Source organism: Carcharodon carcharias, chromosome 6, assembly GCF_017639515.1.
Source record: "Carcharodon carcharias isolate sCarCar2 chromosome 6, sCarCar2.pri, whole genome shotgun sequence".
Classification (NCBI taxonomy): domain Eukaryota; kingdom Metazoa; phylum Chordata; class Chondrichthyes; order Lamniformes; family Lamnidae; genus Carcharodon; species Carcharodon carcharias.
In genome coordinates this window covers 100390931-100416688 of record NC_054472.1, presented here as the reverse complement: position 1 = coordinate 100416688, position 25758 = coordinate 100390931, and the positions used below count along the sequence as shown (strand labels likewise).

The 25758-nt window shown below is 39.2% G+C and overlaps 1 protein-coding gene across 4 annotated transcripts in view; it reads right to left on the bottom strand.

Moving 5' to 3' along the window:
- plag1 (pleiomorphic adenoma gene 1) overlaps positions 1–25758 on the bottom strand; it is a 57660-nt gene that overhangs the window by 5868 nt on the left and 26034 nt on the right. Inside the window, exons 1-4 of one of the 4 annotated variants that reach the window (XM_041189621.1) lie at positions 9508–9571; positions 8091–8222; positions 6268–6401; positions 3869–4224 (exon numbers count right to left, since the gene is read on the bottom strand). In XM_041189621.1, coding sequence (XP_041045555.1) covers positions 3869–4110 — 242 coding nt within the window. In that variant the 5' untranslated portion in view covers positions 4111–4224; positions 6268–6401; positions 8091–8222; positions 9508–9571. Of the gene's footprint in view, positions 1–3868; positions 4225–6267; positions 6402–8040; positions 8223–9507; positions 9572–25758 lie in introns of those variants that run through there. The other 3 variants (XM_041189619.1, XM_041189620.1, XM_041189622.1) reach the window with 3 other exon arrangements.

Below are 25758 nucleotides of genomic sequence, written 5' to 3'. Positions count from 1 at the left end.
CACCAGCATTAATCTGTTTGAGTTATCACCCCCATGTTAAAATAGAAGAAAGTAATTTGGCTGAAGTATTAAGCATCTATATTATTAACTTATAAAATATATTCACAATGTAAGTATAGATATAAAATAAACATTGCAAAAATTAAATGCATACTTTCTTTTCAAATTGTTACTGTAAAATAGGATTTTAATCGAACAATTGGTATATCATCTTAATTTGAAGCTATTTTGAATACAATTAAGTTTAAAACTAAAAAAATTATTTCACTGATTTTCTGCACAAATACTTCAAACACTAATTTCTAATCGGATTATGTCAAACATTTACATGAACAACAATTCTAAGCCATGAGAAATTAATGTTTATTTTACTTTTACAGCAGATTGTTTAAAACACGGCTAAGGAATCGCGTAAAAAAAGCTGAAGATACTAGATTAAAATGACTAAAATTCTGAGAAATGCAACTTCTGTGATTGTATTGCTTTTTTATTGGCTGTAATTCCTACAAAAAATTTTACACTTGAATAATTAGAATTGTTACGTGGGTTGGTGTTGAAACTGTGCTGTCAGAGTTGAAGGATGTGGCTTCATGCTAAGTTCCATGTTTTTGTAGGCTTATATGAGTGTGAACATTCAACTACTTGCAAATTAGACCAGATTCATAGGATGTGAGCAGGAGTAGGACATTTGACTCCTTGAGCCTCTTCTGCTATACAGGGAGATCATGGCTGACCTGCGACCTAACTCCAGATACCTGCTCTTGCCCTAAACCCCTTAATATTTCTGGATTATTTATATTGTATCTATCCATTTAAATGCTATTTTTGGATGCTGTCAAAAGTGCATGTTTTGAAAAGGATTGGAAACAGTGAAAATCTTTGGCAAAAAAAATATAAATGCTGAAAGCATTCAATAAAGGTCTTGGGATAGAGTTTCTGTTCTAGGCACAATCTGTGATCAAGGTGCAAACTGCACCTGAAATTGTGCTAGTTTTAGGAAGTAATTTCACCCAAGTTTTGTTCAAACTAATTTCAATATCAAGCGTAAAATCTGCCATGAACCAGCACAAACTGGTAATGTTTTAGAAGAGCTTTTTAAAAACATGGCATTAAAAAAATTGCTTGATATATAATAATGGTGCAGTTTGATGAATATAGCTGAAAACGGGATCATCACAAAATGTAATCAGAATGGCTAGTTAACCACCTGTAAGCAGCAATTTTAAATAGCTGAAAATGACAAATATTTAAAAGATTTTACTAAGTGTCTATTTGTGTCCATGCACCCAAAACGTTTTTAGAACCTCGAAGGCCTGCAAGCTGGTGCAATTAATGGAAACGCATGATAGTAATTAATTTATTGTTTCACGTGATGTAGGCATTACTGACAAGGCCAGCATTTGTTAACCATCTCTAATTGCCCTTGAACTGAGTGACTTGAACTGAGTGTGGCATCAAGTAACCCGAACAAACCTACAGTTAATGGGAATCGGGGAAGACTCTCTGCTGATTGGAGTCATACCTAGCACAAAGGAAGATGGTTGTGGTTGTCGGCGGTCAATCATCTCAGTTCCAGGACATCACTGCAGGAGTTCTCCAGAGTTGTGACTGAGGCCCAACCATCTTCAGCTGATTCATCAATGAATTACCTTCCTTCCATCGTAAGGTCACGAGGGGGGATGTTCGCTCACGATTGCACAATGTTCAACACCATTCACGACTCCTCAGATACTGAAGCAGTCTATGTCCAAATGCAGCAAGACGTGAACAATATCCAGGCTTGGGCTGACAAGTGGCAAGTAATATTCACGCCACACAAGTGTTGGGCAATGACCATCTCCAACAGCAGAGAATCTAACCATCGACCCTTGACATTCAATGGCATTACCATCGCTGAATCCCCCACTATCAGCTATCCTGGGGATTACCATTGACCAGAAACTGAACTGGACTAGACAGAGAAATACTGTGGCTCCAAGAGCAGGCCATTGGTTAGGAATCCTGTGATGAGTAACTCACCTTCTGACTCCTGAAAGCCTGTCCACCATCTACAAGGTACAAATCAAGAGTGTGACGGAATACTCCCCACTTGACTGGATGAGTGCAGCTCCAACAACACTATCCAAGAGAAAGCAGCCCACTTGATTGGCACCCAGTCCACAAACATTCACTCTCTCCACCACCATCTACAAGATGCACTGCAGGAAATCACCAAGGCTCCTTAGACAGCATCTTCCAAACCCACAACCACTACCATCCAGAAGAACAAGGACAGCAGACACAAAGGAACACCAACAACTGGAAGTTCCCCTCCAAGCCACTTATCATCCTGACTTGGAAATATATTGCTGTCCCTTCACTGTCGCTGTGTCAAAACCCTGGAACTCCCTCCCTAAGAGCACTGTAGGTGTTCCTATATTGCTTGGACTGCAGTGGCTCAAGAAGGCAGCTCACCACCACCTTCTCAAGGGCAATTAGGGATGGGAAATAAATGCTGGCCTAGCCATGACTGAATTAAAAAAAAATTCAGAGGGCAGTTAAGAGTCAACCACATTGCCATTGATCTGGAGTCACATGTAGTCCAGACAAGGATGACAGATTTCCTTCCCTAAAGAGCATTTTTTTTAAACTTACAAACATTAAGCCAAAATATGATTAAGAAGGTCAATAAAATGCCCAAGTCCCCACGGTGCCTCGACAGTGCCGGCAGACACCGCATGCTCCCTCTCCAGGGACACCCGGTCATGAACAGAGTCGCAGGAAAGGGGCAAACAGCCTGCTGCTTGGACCTGTTAATGTCAGGAGTGGGATTTGAACCCATGACCCTAGAAAGGGACCAGAATTGATCAAGTCACTGCAAGGCAAGGAATCACACTCAAGTATGACATGTTAGACCACTCGGCTATCCTGACGGCTTGGTAAATTGAATTCAGATTTCACCATCTGCTGCGGTATGATTTGAACCTAGGTCCCTAGAGCATTACCCTGGGTCACTGATCCAGTGACAATACTATTATACCACCACATCCTTAGTGAACCAGGTGGGTTTTCATGACAATCGATGATAGTTTCATGGTCGTTACTGAGGCTTGCTTTCAATTCCAGGTTTTTTTTAAATTTGATTTTAAATTCCACCAGCTGCTGTGGTGGGATTTGAACCCATGCCTCTAGAGGATTAGCTTGGGCTTCTGGATTACTCGTCTAGTGACATTATCACCATGTCCTAAATTTGACTGGTCATGGGGGTGAGGGGCAGCTTTACTAGTTTTGTGGGCCAGACCAAGTTCAAGTGCAATGTCTTTTAAAATAGCATGAAATGTCGTGGAAACTCTATTTGCGTTGGTTTGGCCAATTTTGGGTGAATCAAGTGGAAATTCCTGCCCTTTGAAAATATTCATTAATGAATTCAGTTACATTTGTTTTGTTGTCTTTTGCAGAACCTCTACACGCTTTATATATCTAAAACACAATAAAAACAGCAATTAGAAAAATAACAGTACCTTAAAGTCATTCAAAATCTGACAGCAACATTTAGTCAAATATCCCATTGCCTGTTGCATCAAAGTGAGCCTGTCTATACGTGCAGCCATTGCACCAGTTTCAGTCTGGTCATTGTCACCTTGATCATCTTTGTCAAAAATGTATTTCTTTCCTCAATCTAATTTTCTACAGGTTCTTGCAATGTCTGCTGTGAAATCATTTAAGTGTATAGTTGCAGGCAATTGTTTAATTTAGAATGAGTCCAAATCTGAAATTGAGAATTGCTGTACTTTTTTTATGATGCTAAATTACCAAAACGTCAGAGGCAAATATCCCCAATGTTGCTGTGAAATATAAAATTTCCTATTCTGTATAAGGTTTTCCGTACCTCAGCAGCTTATACTTAGACACAAATGCCTTGGTACAGGCCTCGTGTGAACACTTGTAGGGTCTTTCTCCGGTGTGCGAATATGAATGCACTTTCAATTTCTCAACACTTGTGAAGATCTTTCCACACAACTGACAAGGGAAGGATTTTCTCGATTTGGTTTCACTTCGTTTACGTTTCCCCGCTAGAACCTTCTGAGTATCCTTTACTTCTAAAAGATCACCAGGGATGACAGTGGCCATCGCACTCTACAGTAGGCCTTATCTCTGGACACTCGAGTTTGGCCCAGTTGTACTGATGTGAATTGACTTCTTTTTCTTCTCTCTGATGTTTCATGTGTTCAACGCATTTAGAACCTGTAAACAATACAAGTTGTGGAGAAACCTTCATAAGTTGTTTCAGGCAAGATATGGTGTGTCTGAATTGATTTCAGAAGAACATTCCTCACTGCCACAATGGTATCTCTATTAGATACTTAACCCTAATTCTTAGAGCCATGCCATATCTGGAACCATGGCTTGCGGTTCATTATAGAATGAACTAAAGTTGGCAGAACATAATGCACTTATAATTATTTACGGATAGTCTTCAAAAGGAGACATAATCCCCTTTCTCCTGTGTATTTTTGTCTCCAGAAATGAAGGCTTGAATAAAGATATCTTCACCTGCTTTAGCATCTTGCTTTAGTATCAACAGCATTTTTATATAAGCAGTTTATCCTTCAAACCATAGATGTTAACAGCATAGGAGAAGACCATTAGGTCCATTCTGTTTATGCTGTCCCTGCTAGAGCAATCCGAAACTAATCCCAAAGCAAAATACTGCAGGATATTGGAAATTTGAAGTAAAAACAGAAAATGCTGGGACTATTCAGCAAGTCAGGCAGCATCTGTGGAGAGAAATAGCAAAATTTTCTGGTTGATGACCCTTTATTACGACAGTGGTAATTTTAAATTGGTGACCCTTGTTACCAACCCCCCAAATTGAAGATATACCCTTTCTCTACACACATCAAAGTGCATTGAAACACCCTTAATAGATTTAAAAACCTCATTTAGCCTTTTCTGTTCATGTGTAAATAGTCCCAGTATCTCAAATCTCTTTTTATAACAATACTTTGCGTCCCTGACATTACCTTGGTGTATCTACCAATGCATGCTCTCTATAGATTTAACGTCTTTCACATAATGGAGCATTCAGAACTGCACACATATATTCCTAATTGCCTTATCAAAGTTTTGCATATATGATTACTTCCTTATTCTTGTACTCAGTGCCCTTATCTCAAAATTCTACTGGCCTATTTGTAGCTTTTTCTGCTTGCATTTTCAGGCAATTATGTATTTTAACTTATGTTTATCTTTCATTTGCTATGGGCATCTTTCTTTAATTGTATACTCCCATTTCTTGTTTTTTTCTTCAAACTTATTCTCATGAAATTGTATCTACCACCTGTCTGCCCATTCCACTAATTAGTCTTCTTCAGTCCTGTTCAATATTTACCAAGTCTCCTACTTTTGTGTCATCAGAAAATTGAGTTTGTGATTGTGTTTCTGTATCAAAGTCCAAGACATCTATGTGGAAATACTATCCTTATTGTTGTTTATATTTGTTCACTCACCAAAGCACTTTCCAAACCTGCGACCTCTACCTTTAGAAGAAGGACAGTATAGGAACACCACCATCTGCAAGTTTCCCTCCAAGTCGCTCACCATCCTGATTGGAACAATAATCATCATTCCTTCACTGTCACTGGATCAAAATCCCAGGATTCCCTTCCTAACAGCACTGTAGGTATACCTATCCTACGTGGACAGCAGCAGTTCAAGGTAGCAGCTCACCACCACCTTCTTAAGGACAATTATCAATTTCCACATCCCAAGAACAAATTAAAAAAAACTCAATGTTACTAAATTACCTTAAAAGGGTTTGTTAGATTATTTATGAAAGATTCATTATGTAAAAAGAAAATTACATTATTTTAAACATTGTCTGCCTAGGAGGGGGCAGTGTGGATGAACCACCCTTAATATGCCCTAACCCTAACTTTCTCAGGTTTCAGCAGAACTGAAAGATTGCGTGTTGCATATAAGAGAGTCAATCCGCAGTTGTCAGTTTAGTGAAAATGAAAATTGGCCCCAAGATTTTCAAATAAATTCTGAGAATTGAGTTGTTGAAATAATTTACATGGAGTTACCCTAAAACTTGTATATCAGTTGCAAGGATTTCCCATTAAGGATATTAATAGAGGTTGAGTAAATTAGCCAATGTGTTATAAGAATTCACTATCTGGACTTGTGAATAATGGAGGGCAAAAATGTAAACTAATGTAAAGCAAAAAAAAATAAAGAGTTTGCTTTTTCTATAATTACGTCATGGGATCAGGGAGAGAAGTTTACCTGCTCAAACGATTTTCTTCTTAGTTCTACTCATAATGAAAATACCACTTTCCATGGTAGAACTCACTATCAGGTTCATTTAGTTTGTGCAGTCACTCTTTGCCCCAGATTTTTGCAAATCATGAATCTAGAACCTAGGGGCAAAAATCAGAAGTTGGTGTCACAAGTGCTTGAAACACACTTCTACTAAAACAAAATTTTGAAAATTTTATAATAGTACTGGGGAGAAAGTGTGTTTTCTGATTAGCTCTTACAAGTTAGGGGGAAAAAATAAGTGGCAATGAGGAGTGACATAGAATTTTGAAAAATAGATAAAAAGAAAACCCTGCTAATTAGAACACAAGAACTTGAATGTAAAATAGCACCTCATCATATTTCTCAGGAACACCCCAAAGTGATTTAATAGAATGTATAGTATTATGAAGTTAATGTTATGTGGGAATTTTAGGACTTTATGTTGACTTTTGTGATAGGTTAAACAACATTTTCCAGGAAACTACTGGTTGAGGATGTATAATTTATAAACGTTGCGACATTAAAACATTACAGCTGTTGTAATTCTGTGTGCAAGATCAGAGTGATAGCAATAACAGCTTATAATTATGTTACATCTTTATCACACAGAATTTGACATGGCATTACCCAGCCTTTACCCAGAATCATAGAATGATATGGCGGTTTTCTACCCATCATGCCTTTGGTAGAGCTATCCAATCAAAACCCCGCTCTATGAATGTTACTACCGAATCTGTTTCTTGTACTCTTTCCAGCAATGCATTCTAGATCGTAACAACTTGCTGTGTCAAAAAAAAATGATTCCTCTGGTTCTGTAGTTGTGGGGTTTATCACGATCCCCTTTTTAAACAGGGACGAACACTGGCAATCTGCCAGTCCTGTAGCACCACCCCCATATCCAAAGAGGTTTGGAAGATTGTGGCTAAAGACTCCACAATTTCTACTCTTATTTTCCTCAGTACCTAAAAAGCATCCCATCCATACCAGATGACATTTCTACTTGCCAAACTTTTAAGTACCTCCTCTTTACTTTTATCCTATCCAATATTGCTATTGTCTCCTCCTTTACAATGCAATATACTCATGCTCGGTCATACCCATATCTTCAGAAGACTATCTCCTCTATGGCTCGAATCAGGCCCACCTTCCCCTTAACTACCCTTTATTATTTGTGTGTTTATAAAAGACTTGGAGTTCCCTTTTGTATCAGTTATTAATCCATTGACTTACTCCCAACTTGCCCTAGTTTTAAGATCTCCTCTGTACGTTCTATATTCAGCTTAGTTCTCTAATATATTATGAACCTGATTATTATTATAAACCTCCGTTTTCTGTCTAATTTTAAGTCTTTATACTTTGTTATTCAGGGAGCTCTAGCTTTGGATGCTCTTGCTCCACACACTTTTGGCTTTGTGTTTATTCTCACCCAAACCATCTCCACATCAAATGCCTTCCATAGTTCACATCGCTGCTTTGCTTACCAATTTCTACTCTCCTAATCTACCTGGGACAGATCCCTTTTCAGCTCACTGAAGTTAGCACTCCGAGTCAAGTATTTTTACACTTGATTGTACCTTGTCCTTTTTAATAACTATTTTAAAACTGATATTATAATCACTGTTCACCAAATGCTATCCCACTGAAACGTGTTCCACATGGCCCTTAGCAGCTTCCACCTCTTATTACTTGAAGATTTTTTGGGAAAAAAGACCCTCCTCCCACCCCAAGCACATTCAAACTTACACATTATGAAGTTACCTGTAGCATGTAGAGACTGTATTGACAAAAATATCCAGAAAAGGAGTTACCTTTTCTGTACTTCACTGAATTGTTGTAAAAACAATGGATTATGCATCCAGCTTCATGTACAGCAATCTCAACCAGTTCCGCTAATTCTTCCTGGTGATGACCATAATGTACCATGTCCCATATTTGATGATCTAAAAAGATACAATGTGAATGCAAGCGTCTTCAGATAAGCCTTACACCTAAAATTTTGCATTGATTGAAATTAACAAACAAACACCACAAATAACATTTTAAAATGAGTTTAACCCTAACCTCAGCGAATCTTCCAAGACATTGCTCAAAGTCACAAGAAAATTGTTCTTTTATGAAAGGAGAAGAACAATAACAGATTGGATATCACGGTTGGTGGCGAACTGCACTTCCAATAGTCCACAGACTTTTTATGGGCATTTGAACTGTAAGTTCCTGTCAGCCAACTATCAAGAAAGCACAGCCTTCTACAGAGCATCTGGAACCTTTGTGAACAAAGCAAGCAATTGTATATCTCCTTAACTAATCAGATTGAAGAATCATTAATATGCAGATTCTGATGTCAAATCAGGTATAGAGAAAAAATAAGGAAAGGTTGAGAGAGCAAGAGGAGACAATTCATTTTTATTTTTAAAAAATTACCAATGCTTAAAACCTGAAGGAACCTGCAACAGGGTTTTATCCTGTGAATTATTTTAGTTTATTCATTACATCCCTTTTTTTATTTTATATACACTCTCTCATTGCTCATCTCATCATTCAACGTCATGTTCTATCTCCCTAGGAAATCCTGAAGCAAAATAATGGTTTAATATTTCTTCCATCTATCGTTGCCTGTAGTATTCTCCTGTTTATCCTTTAAAGGTCTTATTCCCATCACAGTATTTATTATTGATCTGCCTGTAAAATACTTTACTATTTTGGTTTGTGCTTTATGCTCCTTTATGATTTAATTTCATTGTTCCTCTCTGCCTTTCTAATTGTTTTGACATCTCTCCTAATCTCTTTGCCCCTTAATACTCAACTGGTCCTTCATGTCTTTATTCATCACCGAGTCTCACTACTGTTTAGTTTGTTCTTTCCTTTTAGCAGAATATTTTTCCTGCACTTTGTTGAACATAGTTTTAAATGTTTCCCATTGTTGTTTGACAATATTGTTACATATTTTACTTGCCCAAGTTCTATTCTCAATCTCAAAATCAGCTTTTCCTCAATCTATTAACTTAGTTTTGTCATACTTATGTCTTTCTCCAACATCACCTCAAAGCATATTGTGTTATGGCCACTATAGCCTGAATATTCCCCCTACTTTTACTTCTCTTATCTGCTCTGGTTCATTCACTACTGGATCTAGTAATGGGGAGTCTTCCCTTGTTGGACTTTTTACATCTGGGTTTGAGAGAAGTCACATTGTAGGAACTCCATTCCCTTATCCCCTTTTCTTACCTTGTCTGCCCAATTAATATCACGAGTGATGGATTTTTAAATGTTTTTTGGATTTATGGTGGTATTCTCTAAAGGAAGCTGTGTGTGTGTGTCCATAATTCATTAAACTGGGTGAGGTTAATAGAGACAGCTCGTCTGTGAAAACAGAAATAAAAAGATAAAGGTGTTAGGTTCAGACATTTGCAATGAGAGGTTATGATGTGTTTGAGTTACAATAGGTTGGATTTAAAATTTGCATTATAAGTGGGGACTTGGTTTCTCAGTTCTTGAATTTCAAAGGGAAGTTTAGAAGTGACAAGGAACTTTTATAACTTAGAAAGGTTTCTTGGGTAAACCGGGGAAGGTATATTAAATTTTATTGACCTGAAAGTAGAGGCAATGAGGACATAAAAGATTTTTATGTTTGGAGAAGTTGAGTTCAGGGAGGTGCAAGGACAATAGAATTTGAGATGAAAGGGAAAAATAGATATTTAAGGAAAGATGTTTAGCTGAGTTGGTGTGGCTGTATGGGAGAACCCACTGAAGACTGTTTCTGTGTGATAAGCTGTGAAGGATTTGATGAAAGCTACCCAGTTTCATACCAGAAAAGTCTGTTTTCAGAAAGCAGTTAGTTTCTGAACCTTCGTTTTGGATTTCTACATCTAAGTGGAACTGTTTGAGGAGTCATGTGGTATACCTTTATTAAAGCGACAATTCTTCGCTTTGAGTAATACTACTGTATTTTTATGATTAAAAATCTATAAGGGAGCTGTTGTCAAGAAGATAGCTTACTTATGTGTTTTAACCAAGTAGGTTTTTTTTAGGGTTATGCTGTATGACTGTTTTAACTGTGTAATTTTAATCTAATATGCTTGAATTTTTTCTTTCAAATAACTCGTTTAATTTTTAAAATCTTAAAGGTGTTACTGGAGTTCTATGCTTTTCGGGTCAGTAGCTCTTCCCCCTTGATTTCAAAATACAAAAAGGTTTATGATCAGCAAGACAGGTTTTCCCTCTGGGATCTTGCTTGCTCAACAATAACATCTACTGTGGTCGTAACACAGGGTAGTTGAAATCCTCCATTATTCTATGCTTTTTACTCAATTCCCCAATTTGTCTGCATGTTTCTTCCTCTATCCCCTTCCACTGTTAGATGGTCTGTAGCCTTCACCTATTAGTATGATTGATCATTATCTTTTTTCTCTATCAATATGGATTCTATTTTTGTTTTGCCTATAGTTCTGTTTCTTTCTATTGCCATTGTTATCCCGAATAACTACAACTACACCACCTCCCCGTTTTTCCTATCTTTTTTTAAGTATATCCCAGTTCTGATGTTTCTTAGGCATGTCTCATTCTGACCTATTATGTAGCACTCATTGAACGGTTCCTAAAAAGCAGCTTTGTGTAACTTTTAAGGTTAGAAGATTTATTTGCTGTACATCCTTAAGGTCAATTAGAAGCTAACTACTCTTAGGGATAGTCTAAGGTAACTTGAAAGGCATTTTCTGTTGCTGGGGAAGTTCCTCATTTAAGTGGCAATGATGGACTTGCCTTTTCTTGACACTTGTTTAAAAAAAAATCAATGACAAAGTATGATTCATGTGTTTAGATGCTAAATACTGTAGCAGGAAAGACTTTCCTGCTGAATTTACTTTGTTGATAATCCAATGTGCAAATTCAAGATAAAAATGAAAATCTTAATTCTAACTTTAATGTACTGGAAAACTGCATCATACAAGTCATGAACTAGAAGTGAACACCTGGATGCCTTCAACTCAAAAAAGGGAATGAACTAGGAGGAAATCTACTCTACCCTGAAAAATACAACCTTTCATGTTTTGAAAAGTACGTTAAAGTATTATATTAATTTTCCTTCATGTTTTCTTCATAAGCTAAATCTTAGAAGTTTATATGGCATAGCTTGAGAATACTTTATTCCAGTACATAATGTAATGTTAACTTGAGGCACTGAAATTGGACAGGACCCAAAACCAGGTGGTGTCGCAATGCGCAATTTACCTGGGCTCACTGTTTTTGATACAAGCAAACTTTGTGTCGCTTACTGACTTTCACGATAAACATACTGCTTAGATGGATGCATGCCTCAGCAGGGAGCCCATATTTAGCTTAAAGCTAGCCTGTACCACTGAAAAACTCTCAAAAAAAGATGGTGTATTCTGGCTGGAAAAGGTTGCAGAAGCAAAAATAGCACTGAATTTCAGTGCAAAAGGACAGGCACTTGCTTAGCAATAACCTGCTCACTGACAGGATCACTCAACTCCTGACCTCATTACAGCCTTGGTTCAAATATGGACAAAACAGCTGAGATCCCGAGGTGAGGTGAATGACTGTACCTGACATCAAGACAGCATTTGACCGAATGTGGCATCAAGGAACGCTAGCAAAAAACTGGAGTCAATGGGAATCAGGGGGAAAACTCTCCACTGGTTGGAGTCATGCCTAGCACAAAAGATGGTTGCGGTTGTTGAAGGTCGGTCATCCCAACTCCAGGACATCACTGCAGGAGTTCCTCAGAGTTGTGTCCTCGGCCCAACCATCTTCAGCTACTTCAACAATGACCTTCTTTCCAACATAAGGTCAGAAGTGGGGATGTTCGCTGATGATTGCACAATGTTCAGTACCATTCGTGACGACTCAGATATTGAAGTAGTCCATGTCCAAATGCAGCAAAACCTGGAGAGTATCCAGGTTTGGGCTTACAAGTGGCAAGTAACATTCACACCACACAAATGATAGGCAATGACCATTTCCAACAAGAAAGAATCCAACCATCGCCCCTTGACGTTCAATGGCATTACCATCACTAAATCCCCCACTATCAACATCCTGGGCGTTACCATTGACCAGAAATTGAACTGGACTAGCCATATAAATACTGTGGCTACAAGGGCAGGTCAGAGGCTAGGAAGTGTGTGATGAGTAGCCCATCTCCTGACTCCCCAAAGCCTGTCCACCATCTATAAGGCACAAGTCAGAAGTGTGATAGAATACTCCCCACTTGCCTGGATGAGTGCAGCTCCCACAACACTTGAAGTTTGACATAGCCCAGGACAAACAGCCCGCTTGATTGGCACCCCTTCCACAAACATTCAATCCCTCCACCATCAACGCACTGTAGCAGCAGTGTACACAATCTACAAGGTGCACTGCAGGAATTCACCAAGACTCCTTCGACAGCACCTTCCAAACCCATAACCACTACCATCTAGAAGGACAGCGGCAGCAAATAGATGGGAACACTACCACCTGGAAGTCTCCCTCCAAACCACTTGCCATCCTGACTTGGAAGTATATCGCCATTTCTTCACTGTCACTGGGTCAAAATCCTGGAACTTCCTCCCTAACAGCACTGTGGGTGTACCTAGACCACATGGACTGCAGCAGTATAAGAAGGCAGCTCATCACCACCTTCTCAAGGGCAACTAGGGATAGGCAATAAATGCTGGCCCAGCCAGCAAAGCCCACATCCTGTGGATGAATAAAAAAAACCCAATTAACCGTCTGTGGTGCCCACAAGTCAGGAAGGTCTCAAATATAAAACAAAAACAGAATTACCTGGAAAAACTCAGCAGGTCTGGCAGCATCGGCGGAGAACAAAAGAGTTGACGTTTCGAGTCCTCATGACCCTTCGACAGAACTTGAGTTCGAGTCCAAGAAAGAGTTGAAATATAAGCTGGTTTAAGGTGTGTGTGTGGGGGGCGGAGAGATAGAGAGACAGAGAGGTGGAGGGGGGGGTGTGGTTGTAGGGACAAACAAGCAGTGATAGAAGCAGATCATCAAAAGATGTCAACGACAATAGTACAATAGAACACATAGGTGTTAAAGTTAAAGTTGGTGATATTATCTAAACGAATGTGCTAATTAAGAATGGATGGTAGGGCACTCAAGGTATAGCTCTAGTGGGGTTTTTTTTTATAATGGAAATAGGTGGGAAAAGGATAATCTTTATAATTCATTGGGAAAAAAAAGGAAAAAGGGGGAAACAGAAAGGGGGTGGGGATGGGGGAGGGAGCTCACGACCTAAAGTTGTTGAATTCAATATTCAGTCCGGAAGGCTGTAAATTCCCTAGTCGGAAGATTATTATTAGGTCTCAAATATATATGGACAGAGTGTACAATCCTTCTCTAGGACCACACAGGCATGCACAAGACTGTGGAAGAGAGGCAGGCAGCTGGAGTAAAATATGCTCCACATCTTATGCATCCTGGAGCTATGAATGGTAGAGTTGGCTGGGCCCAGGAGAAATGCAGGGGAGAGTCCTCCAACTCACTTACCTCCATACAATTGGGGTGACCCAAGCTCAGGAGTGAGAGACTGAAGTTTAACCAAAAATTGTGGAGCAACCCATTAAAATAGTAGAATAGGGGTCAGGATCATGCTTCTGAGAAATTTTCTTAAATGTAGCTAGTTTGCAGTATAGGCTTCCTAACATGGATTCCCTTCTTGAGGAGCAAGACAAAGAATAGCAGAGAAGCAGAGAACAAGACACTGATAACAGAGCATGGTAGAGGATCCAGACAGTCTTGCAGATACCCAATTAACCAGGCTGCATTGACCTAGGGGGTCTTATTCTAATTTTCCTCAAGACACCATGCAAAGGGGATCTGCAAACCAGGAAAACCAGGACAGCATTTACTTTGGCTCAGAAAGTCACAACGTTACATACTTTCTTGGCCACTCGATCATTCCAAGGAGCAAGAATTTTGATGGGTTAGTCAATTTGCTGTCCATTTTTGCATAAATAATTAATGCTCCGTTTGCTAGAACAGCTCACATTCCCATCAGCCCATTCAGTGTCATTGGATTGAAGTGATTGTCAACCACATGAGGTTCTGTTGCTAACCTATAACATTGTATAAAACAAAACAGATTTCACTTCTTTAAAGACGAGACTACAGGTGAGGTTTCTGCATGTCAGTGCTCAACATGCAGGATGCTATTATCATCCATTTATCCTTCAGCAGTGCAGCATGCCTGCACTCATAATTAAAGGTACAACACTGGTTGGCTTCTTAGAGACAGGGGGTTATCAATGCTGCTGTAGTTTCTAACCAAGGAACAGACAGGAGGGGGACAGTTGTGGAGGGGGACAGTTGTTGAGAGAAAGCTCAGAGACAAAGTCAAGCTTAAAGCAATATCTGTTCATATTATAGGTATGATGCCCAAACTTCGGCTACCCAAAAACTGAACATTTTTGAAAATGCTGCTTTTCGTATGTAGTTAAACGTAATTCAGACTTACCAGGACAATTTGCTAGGCGCTGCTTCTCGGTAGCACGCCAGCTTCGCCACTTTGTTTACAGTGGTATGCCAGTCAAGTTCCCACTCTCTGGGTCGATGATCCTCGGCTTCACCTGACCCAGCCCAAAATGTCTGACCCAAATGTTTTTAATACAGGGTATTACAGAGAATGTTAAGTTTTGATAGTGATAGTAAATTTCTGCCAATGCAATAACGTCAAAGTGATCGGCAGATACTCCTCCTGGGTAACATTGCAAAAAGGAAGCATAACTTGTCTATAGCCAAGGAAGTGAAATTATTGCAGAAATTAAATAGACATGTGTCAGCACAAAAGCTGAGTGAGGAATACAGGGTTTGGGGGGGGGGGGGGGGGCGCGTTTGGTGGTGGTGGGGGGCACCTCCGCCATTTACAATTTAAAGAACCAGAAAGACCAGATTTTGAAGTTTTATGCTGGAAGTAACAAAGAAATTAATGAAAAACTATACATAAACCTAAAAGTGATGATTCAGACAAAGTGATAATGGATTGGATTCAAAAGAGGAGTGAGGGGTGCCATTGCCTGGGCAACTGTTGATTAACCAAGATTTTCCATGATGATCTGAGTATTTCAACTCCATGCAACTACACTTCAGATTGGTTAATGACATTTAAAAGGCACATAGAATAAGGCAATCAAAAGTGAGTGGAGATAAAGCCTCAGCAGCTCGTGAGGCAATTGAAAATTACAGATAAGCTCGCCAAGCTAATTGCTGATGAAAACCTTTCTGCTGAACAACTCTATAATACCAATGAAGCACCCCTATTTTGGCCTTACCTACCAAGGAAAACCATAGCAACAGCTGATGGGAAGGCACCAACAGGTGTAAAAGATGGATTACTGTGCTTGGTTTTGCTAATGCAGCTGCTACAGAAATGTAAACCAATACGTATTTGAGAAAGCCAGCATCCAAGATGTTTCAAGGGAGTAAGACTATTTCCAGTTCATTATTATATTGAGAGCAATAATAACCAAGAAAATTTAATTGGACTGATTTAAGAAGCTCTTTCTTCCCAAGGCTCATGAATATTCTAAGTAAGTTGAGCTTGATGTGGAGTTATTGTTCAGAATCTCAGAACTGTTACAGTGCAGAAGGAGGCCATTCAGCCCATCATGTCTGCACCAGCTTGCCGTATGAGCAGTTCACTTTGAGCAGGGTTACAGGGAGGAGGGGGTAAAATTGCATTTCCTTCTTTTTCAGGTAACAGTCTAATTTCCTTTTGAATACTTTGATTGAATTTGCCTCCACCACACTATTAGGCAGTGCACTGCAGACCTCAACCACTTACTGCATGAACTTTTTTTTCTCACATTGCTTTTGTTTCTTTTGCCAATTACTGTAAATCTGCACCCTCTCGTTCTCAATCCAGACCCCTCATGATTTTGAATACCTCCATCAAATCTCCACTCAGCCATCTTTTCTTCAAGGAAAACTTCTCCAGTCCATCTTCATCCTGGAACCATTCTCAAATCTTTTCTGCACTCTTTCCAATGTCTTCACACTCTTCCTAATGTGTGGTTCCCAGAACTGGATGCAGTACTCCAGGTAAGACTGAACACAAGTTCAATACAACCTCCTCGCTCTTGTACTGTATGTCCCTATCAATAACGCCTAGGATACTGTATACTCTATTAATTGTGTTCTCATCCTGCCCTGTCACCTTCAATGACTTATGCACATATATACCCAGGTCACTCTGCTCCTGCACCTCTTTAAGTTGTATCCTTTAGTTTATATAGTCTCTCCATATTCTCCTATCAAAATGAATCACTTCACATTTCTTTACAATGAACTTCATCTAGCATTTGTGCCCATTCCACCCAAATTATCTATGGCCTTTTGAAGTTCTACACTATCCTCCTCAGTTTACAATGCTTCCAAGTTTTATATTATCTGCAAATTTTGGAATTGTGCCCTGTACATCAAGGTCTAGGTTATTTATATCCGGAAGAGCAAGGATCCCAACACTGACCCCTGGGGTACTTGACTACAAACCTTCCTATGCACAAACATATGAATTAGGAGGAGTAGGCCATCCGTCCGCTTGAGCCTGCCCCACCATTCAATAAAATCATGGCTGATCTGATTGTGGCCTCAACTTCTGGTTGTTGCTTGACAATTGCTTAGTGCATCCTGATGCTGAACTTCTCATGACAGACATTGTGGCATAGAATTATCTCTGAACGCAACATCACTGATACAGCCAATGGACAAGGGAATTTTAAGGTCCATGAAGTCCAAGTATTTGAGGCATACGCTTAGTGCTGTGAACTGAGACTTGGGAATTGGATGGTATTAAAAAGAAGTTTCAATGAAGGTTGCCATCTGGCCTGCTACTTATGCGTGGATCCAAGTGAAAGAGACCATAACTAATACTTGGCTCAACCTGTGGCCGGCAACTATGTTTAACGATGATGAAGATGATAATGTTGAAGGATTTGGTGTTTCTAATGAGAAGAAAATGATTTTGGAACAGTTAAGAGTATGGGAGAGGGTTGTCTTCTCAAACTGCGCAATGATTGGATGAATAAGATTTCGAAGAAGTTATGAACATTAGACAATGATGCTACCGTTGTTCACATGCTTACAAATGGTGAAACTGTAGAAATGGCTTTAAGTCCTGAGGAGAAAGACAAAAACAGTGAGAATGATGATGATGATGATATTGGTGATCAAGTGGAGAAAAAGTGTCCATAGACAAATGTAAAAATATGGAAGATGATTTAATTCATGCCCTACAGCAATGTAGCTCATAACAGAATAAGAAATAAAGCAGGTTTACAAGATTCAAGAAAAACTAAATCAAGGAGAAGTCTAAGTTCATGAAGCAAATGAAATTAGTTGATCTCTTTAACAAGGCATCCCAGCAGACTGCTACTTATCTGACTTTAACTTCAAATGCAATTTCCACACAGAAAAATCCTATTGCTAGCCCATCAACTCCAGACATCCCAGCTGAGCTCTCTCTCTCAACCTCAATCTTCAACCAGAATATTTGATATATACAAATGTAAAAAATATGTTTCAAGCTTTATGTATACAGTAGTATGTATTCTTTAAAAATAAAGTACTTTATTTCACATATGTCGTATTCATTGCATTTGGCTTCCAATTTTATTGTCTGAAATCTGAGAAAACACAAAATTCAGCATGGTCTTGGACCTGAGGTTACTGGATTTTGGACAATGTACCTATATACACCAATAATTTTTACTAACCTGGATGCTCTACATAATTTAAATGTACAAGCCTCAGAACACTCTATTCATTATTAAAAACATGACCATTAGGGTCTTGAGCCAAACATACTTTAGGATCTAATGCAACTTCAAGATTTCCACAAAAAAATCATAACCATATTTCTGACAAAAATAACTGGAACTTTACAATTAAGTGGTTAATGAGCACACCAGACTGTACCATTGTGACTTTCTGATTTTTCCTCAGTCTTAATCTAACACCCCCCAAGTGCTAACTGAAGGCCTAGGATCAGAGATGTGAACAGATGTTCTATATGACATAACCCTCTTAGGACAGAGGTAGCTCTTCTTTGAAGGCTGTTGGATCCTGAGGCCTGAACTGCAACAGATTGCTTCTCTAGGTTTTGAATCTCCATTCCCCTGGCCTTCTAACTTTCTTGTTTGCAGGAAAGTAACAGAAAAATCTCTTGCACTGCCTGGGAAGCAGAATCATAAAATCCATCTCTTGCTCTCCTGATTACCACTGATCTCTGGAAATAGATCTGATGGAATTACTAACATACTTTATTCGTTGGTTGCAACACATCAGATACCATGCAAACACTCCAACATGGTACCCTGGATACCTCGGAATCCAGTAGTTAGTATTGCCTCCATTCTGTAACCCAAGGGCTGAATGCAATCACTCAAGCCTGCATGTGGATGTGATGACTTGTCTCCAACCCCACGTGCTGTACGACAAGACGATTCCTTCAGCCTCCACTTTTTCAAGGATGCTCGGCATTACTGAGAAGTCCTCTCTGATGTTGGCCAGAATGTCATGGCATCTGCTGCACATTTTCGGGGCCGTTATGGTCCTGATTCTCTGCTGGTGTGCTTTTTAATGATAGGACCTGGAGATCATTGTCCAACTGCTCTTCATCTAAGAAGTGAGATTTCCTTACTCTCTGCTCAGAAATATCCTTAACTTATACAATTTTTCTTTTGGCTCCCTTGTGTGTCATGTAGTACTCAGCATCCATTCTTCATCTAAAGATTCCATATCCCTGAGTAACTTAATCTGGGCTGGTGAGTGCAAGTAACAGGACGAATGACAATGCAGGTGAAATTTCTAATAGCTGTCTTTGCCATATAGTTTTCTGCTATCCAGCCACTTACACTTTTTTCTTGTTTCCAGCTCGTACGCAAGGAAAAAGACAGAGAAACACAATGAGTTTGATGCTGTTTACGTTTTGCTTACTATTCTGCTCATGCAAGGGCCTTTAGGAACTTACAAAATTGTTTTAATTTTTGTTAATTAGCGCACACCATGCACAAAAAAAACTGTGGGTGCAGCATCTCTTATATCTCAATCTCCTACTGCTTCAACTGAATGAATCCCAGTATCTCAACTGCCTCCTCCTTTGCCTGCTGACTTGATGGACAAATGGTTACTTCTCTTCATGTAGCTGCTGTTACCATGAATTAGGTACTTTTTTTTCCCCTGCATGAGAACAGAATGTTTGTCAGGTACAGACTGGTTTATTTGACAATTATTGGAGAACTTGTATCAATCCTCTCATGGAATTCCCATAAAGAAAATGATTCTTCAAAAGCCATGCATGCATTCCAGAATTCTGTGATTTAACTGTTGTATTTGAAAGAGTGTTCATTTAGTTGATAGATTTATGCTCTTTGGTTTGTAGTTGGAAAATGTAAAATACAGATGCGTGGCAGCTTCCTACCATCGCTTACCTTTACTGATCAGGCTCACGAGAATAGTTCCAAGGATGAATAACTTTAGTTACAGAGAAAGATTGGAGAAGTTGGGACTGTTCTCCTTGGGGAAAGAGAAGATTGAGAGTAGATTTGATAGGGGTATTCAAGATCTTGAGGGGTCTGGTCAGAGAAGATAGGGAGAAACTGTTCCTATTGGTGGAAGGAGTGAGAATCAGAGGACACAAGTTTAAGGTAATTGGCAAAAGAAGCAATGCAACATGAGGAAAAACTCTTTCACGCAGCGAGTCGTTAGGATCTGGAATGCCCAAGTATGTGGTGGAGTCAAGGTCATATGAGGCTTTCACAAGGGAACTGGATCATTATCTGAAAAGGAAATATTTGCAGGGCTACAGGGAAAAGGCCAGGAAGTATCAGGTGATTTGATCCTTCAGAGGGCCAGCACAGACACAACAGGCTGAATAACTACTCTATGATTTTGTGCTGAGGTATTTACTGGACTGGAGGATTAGGGTAATCCCTGAAAATTAGGGTGCTGCAACTCACCACCAGTGCCACATCCATGTACATAGTTCTGGCTGTGGTGGCAGGTCTCCTGCCATCCACACCTACTAATTCTGTCAAAAGGATATTTATATCACTCAGATGTTTGCTTTTACTAGCTCTGTTTGAAACAATTTCCTCAACTTACTGACAATGAATCTGCTTTACATGCTGTTTGGCTTTAAATCTTGCAGCTACATGCTTACAATGACCTCCTCAGATATCTCCCCACACCATGAATTTTCCAGGCCCCCAAGGTGCACTGTATCAATTATGAGCAGGACTCACTTTAGGAAAACTAAAAAGGCAGAAATTATTTTTGAATGGTGAGAGAGTAGGAAATGTTTGCATTCAGAGGTCCCTGTGTATCCTTGAACACAAATCACAAATTTAACGGATACAGCAAGCGATTAGGAAGGCATGTGGTATGTGAACCTTTGTGACAAAGGAATTGGAGTATAAGATTAAATAAGGTTTACTACAATTATACACAGCATTGGTGATGTCATGCCAGGAGTACTGTATATGGTTTTGATCTCGTTAAGGAAGGACGTGCTCACCCTAGAAGGTTCACTAGATTGGTTACTGGGATATGGGAATTGATCGAGGAGAAATTGAGTTGAAAGATTCAGATTAGGAGAGTGAGAGCTGATCTAATTGAAACATATAAAATTCTCAATGAGCTTGACATAAAGATGCTGAGAAAAAATTTCCCCTGGCTGTGGAATCTAGAATGGGGGTCAAAGTTTCACAATAAGAGGTTGGTCATTTAGGACATCTTAGATGGGAGAAATGTCTTCACTCTAAAGCTTGTGAATCTTTTACCCAAGAGAACTGTGGATGCTCAGTCATTGAGTATATTTAAGACAGAGGGAGATATATTTTTGGGTACTAAGGGAATTTAGGAATATGGGGATAAGTATGGGAAAGTGGAGTTGAGGTAAAAGATCAGTCATGATCTTGTTGAATGGTGGAGCAGACTTGAAGGGCCAAATGGGTTACTCCAGCTACGATTTATGTCCTTACATTGTGTCCTGACCATTCATATTAAAATTAGTCAGCATTCATTGGTTTATATGCTACTGTAGCAGAGTTTTGCTTTACATAATTGGTAAAGAATAAGAACCTATCAAATTTACTTCTCAAAATATCTATGATTGAGGGGATGGGAAAAAATATTTGTGAAGTTGTCTGCAGTTCTAAAAATCATTTACATTATTTTGAGCATATGATTTCTGGAGAGGTCAGCTTGGGAGCCACTGAATGGAGGAAAGTCATGTCCTGTGGCACTTCAGTGATGGATCACAGGACCCAATTTTGTGCGCAATGCATGTCACTTTCTCATTGACAGTTTAGCATCAGAAATAGAAAGTGTAATTCTAGTTATTTTATGTAAATAATGTTTGGCAATATCAAATGTATGTTATAGCTCAATAGATTTATTACAAATACTTAGAGTGGGAGCTGAAGTTTGCAATCTGCAATTGTTTTCACTCGATGTGGTTTGGACGGCCAAAATTTGGATACTTTTGCAACTCTTGCTCAATAGGCATGTGATTCTAAAATATTTTACTTGCTAATGGTCTAAAATTATCAGATCACAAAACAAAACTTCACAATTGTACGCGATTTTTAAAATAGGATATACATCACTATAATACTCTTTAGTAGGGCCATGAATACAAAAGAGGAAAGTACAGGCTGAAAAAGAATCTGCAGTTCATCTGGTCCATTCCAAAAATGCCTGAATCACTTGTCTCAAACATTAAATCCTTGTTCAAATATTTCCTTTTTCCTTCAATCCCATGAAAAGTTACTGGAATTCACAATTATTTATCACAATTATCATATCGGAATACAAGTAAACAGTTTTGAAGATATGTTCTTCAAAAGGAATATTTAGCAGGTAGCTCTTACTTGTGTTATTGTACTGATAAGCATTATGGAATGACTTTAGTTGATGTTAGAAATTAGGTGACCGATTTTAGAATTGCAAATGACTGGCAAACATATTTTCCCCATCCCCTCAATAGTAGATATTTTGTGATGCAACTGAATTTAACCAGATCATATTATGAAATGCAAAGCTCAGTTACATCATATAAATGAATACCAGTATTCAAAACAAAAGGATACTAATCAAAATTATCCCTAAATCAAATGCTAAACTGTAATATGCTCACTGCCATTTGGGAGGATTCCAGGTTCATATCCGAGCAAAGATTCTCCAGGTTGTTGCTTCCAGTAACGTTCAGGAGCTCTTCTGCAAGCTGTTTATACTTATTATGGTTTGCTTTATGTGCATTAATTAACATATTTAAATAATTTATTCCCTTAAAAATTCCTTTTTGTTATAACACGGTAGAATTGTGTGCTTACAGTATAACTTAACAGTATATCCAGCTGGTAAAATGGTGAAGGGCAAAGATATTTAACAGTGTTGCGATATAATTCCAGCATCAGGGTCCTCTCCAATTCTGAAATAAAACAAAGGAAGTTTCACCTTTGTTTTCTCCACAGTGAAGTCAGGCCCCAATTCTGGACTACTACGTATTTTATTGTTAAGGTGAAGCAAAAATATTTTCATGTTCATTGTAGCATAAATGCATCCCTAGCCCACTGTACTGTAATGGCTCAATATGGCAGAGTCCCTAGAGGAGTATAAAAAGTGCAGTGGGGAATTTAAGAAGGAAATTAGGAAAGCTAAGAGAGTGCATGAGAAAGCATTGGTGGGTAGAATAAAGGAAAAGCCAAAAGGGGTTTTTTAAATATATAAAGAGTAAGAGAATAAATTAAGGAAAGAGTAGGGCCAGTTAGGGACCATAGAGGTAATGTGTGTGGGGACCCGGAAGACATGGGTGCAGTCCTCAATGCATACTTTGCGTCGGTCTTCACAATGGAAAAGGACGGAGCAGGTATAGACATCAGGGTGGAGGTCTGTGAAATATTAGAGGAAATTAGCATAAAGAGGAGGTAATAGTGGGTTTAGCAGCCTTAAAAGTGAATAAATCTGCAGGCTGGGATGAGATATATCGCAGGCTGTTAAGGGAGACAAGGGAAGAGGTATCAGGGGCCCTGGCAGTAATTTTCAAATCCTCTCTGGCCACAGGTGAAGTGCCAGAGGGCTGAAGGACTGCAAACATTATCCCATTATTAGAAAAGGAAGGAGGGGACAGACCAGGAAATTATAGGCCAGTCAGTCTAACCTCGGTGGTGGGGAAGTCACTAGAAAGAATTCTGAGGGACAGAGTATATCTGCACTTGGAGAAACATGGATTAATCGGGGATAGTCAGCATGGATCTGTTAAGAGAAGGTCGTGTTTGGCAAATTTGATTGAATTTTTTGAGATAGCCAGGAATGTTGATTTGGGTAAATGCATTTGATGTGATCTACTTGGACTTTAGCAAGGCTTTTGATAAGGTCCCTCATGGCAGACTGGTCAAGAAAATAAGAGTGAATTGGATCCAAGGCAAAGTGGCACATCGGATCCAAAATTGGCTGAGAGGCAGGAAGCAGAGGTTAATGGTAGAGATTTTTTATGACTGGAAGTCTGTTTCCAGTGGGGCTCCGTAGGGCTCGGTGCTGGGGCCCTTGCTGTTTGCGGTGCGCATAAATGATTTGGACTTAAATGTAGGGGGTATGATCAAAAAGTTTGCCGATGATACGAAAATTCTAGGGTGGTAAATAGTGAGGAGGATTGCCGAAAACTGTAGGAGGGTATCAATGGACTGGTCAGATGGACAGAGCAGTGGCAAATGGAATTCAATCCGGAAAAGTGTGAGGTAATACACTTGGGGGAAGACTAACAAGGCAAGGGATTACACTATGAATGGTAAGACACTGGGAAGTACTGAAGATCAGAGGGACCTTGGTGTGCATAACCACAGATCCCTGAAGGTAGCAGGTCAGGTGGTTAATATGGTTAAGAGGCATATGGGATACTTGTCTTTATTAGCTGAGGCATAGAATGCAAGAGCAGTGAGGTTATACTGGAACAGTACAAAATGCTGGTTAGGCTACAGCTGGATACTGTGCGCAGTTCTGGTCGCCACATTATAGGAAGGGTGTGATTGTACTGGAGAGGGTGCAGAGGAGATTTACTAGGATGCTGGAGGGCCTGAGCAATGAGGAAAGATTGGATAGGCTGGGGTTGTTTTCCTTGGAGCAGCAAAGGTTGAGAGGGGACCTGATAGAGGTGTATAAGACTATGAGGGACAGTGATAGGGTGGAAAGGAAGGCACTTTTTCCATTAGTAGAGGGGTCAATATCTAGGGGGCATAGATTTAAGGTAAGAGGTAGAAGGCCAAGAGGAGAGCTGAGGAGAAATACTTTCACTGAGAGGATGGTGGGAGTCTGGAACTCACTGCCTGAAAGGGTGATCGAGCCAGAAACTCTCGTAACATTTAAGAAGTATTTAGATATTCACTTGCGTTGCCATAGCCTCCAGGGCTATGGGCCAAGTGCTGGAAAATGGGATTAGTGTAGTCAGATCTTTGTTGACCAGTGTGGACATGATGGGCCAAATGGCCTCCTCTTGTGCTGTAAACATCTTATGAGTCTATAATATACTTTTAAACAATTTATGGTTATGGCTATGAATACACAAATGTACAAGTATTAATCTAAATGTGACCTATATTAGCTGTTGAAATTATATATCCATATGATAGGATGGGTAAGTTACAATTAGTTGCCACTCATTTTAGCATTATTATTCTTTAAAAAAGTTTTGGTAAATAATATTTTTTTACAACGATCATGTTCCAGGGAATGCCTGACTATTTGAATTTAAAGTTATTCCTGTTCCGTTAATTGGTCCACTAACTTCAGATATGAATAGGATTCCATTAAATTTCCTGTAAAACACAACATATCAGTCACCATTTATGTGAACACTTTAAGGAATCAAGGTGAACTAAATTGGTAAAAACCATATTTACATTTGAATCTACCTTTCATAGATTGAAATACAAATCCACAACAGACTAGACAACATTGTCTCATCATTGTCCAGGTCATCCACTTTATTAATTTTGGGTTTATATCAACAGAATTCAATGATGGATAACACCAACATCTTATTTCCCCTTTTGATTACAAAGGAGACCTAAATATGCATGTGCACATTTAGGCGGGGAAAATATGGTTTGTGAATGTCAAAAAGTTACTTAATCATTTGCAAAATCACCATGTTCTGGCTTCCAAAAGGGCTTGGCAGCAAAGCAAAACCCTCCTAGTAGGTCTTGCTGTTGGTCAATCCCTTTGCACTGGAAGCAACTACCAGGAGCATCTTTGCTTGGATACAAACTGAAGAAACTGCTATCATATGCAATATATGAAAAACTGCACAGCTAGAGACCAAAATTACGACAAGATCAAATGTAACCAGACAATATCAGTAGCCTTGTTGTCTGGCTCAAAGAGCCTATACAAGCTGTTGCACTTCTGGTTGCTGGTACTTACATTTCCAAAATAGCTTCTAACATACAGAAATACATCTCAATTTTT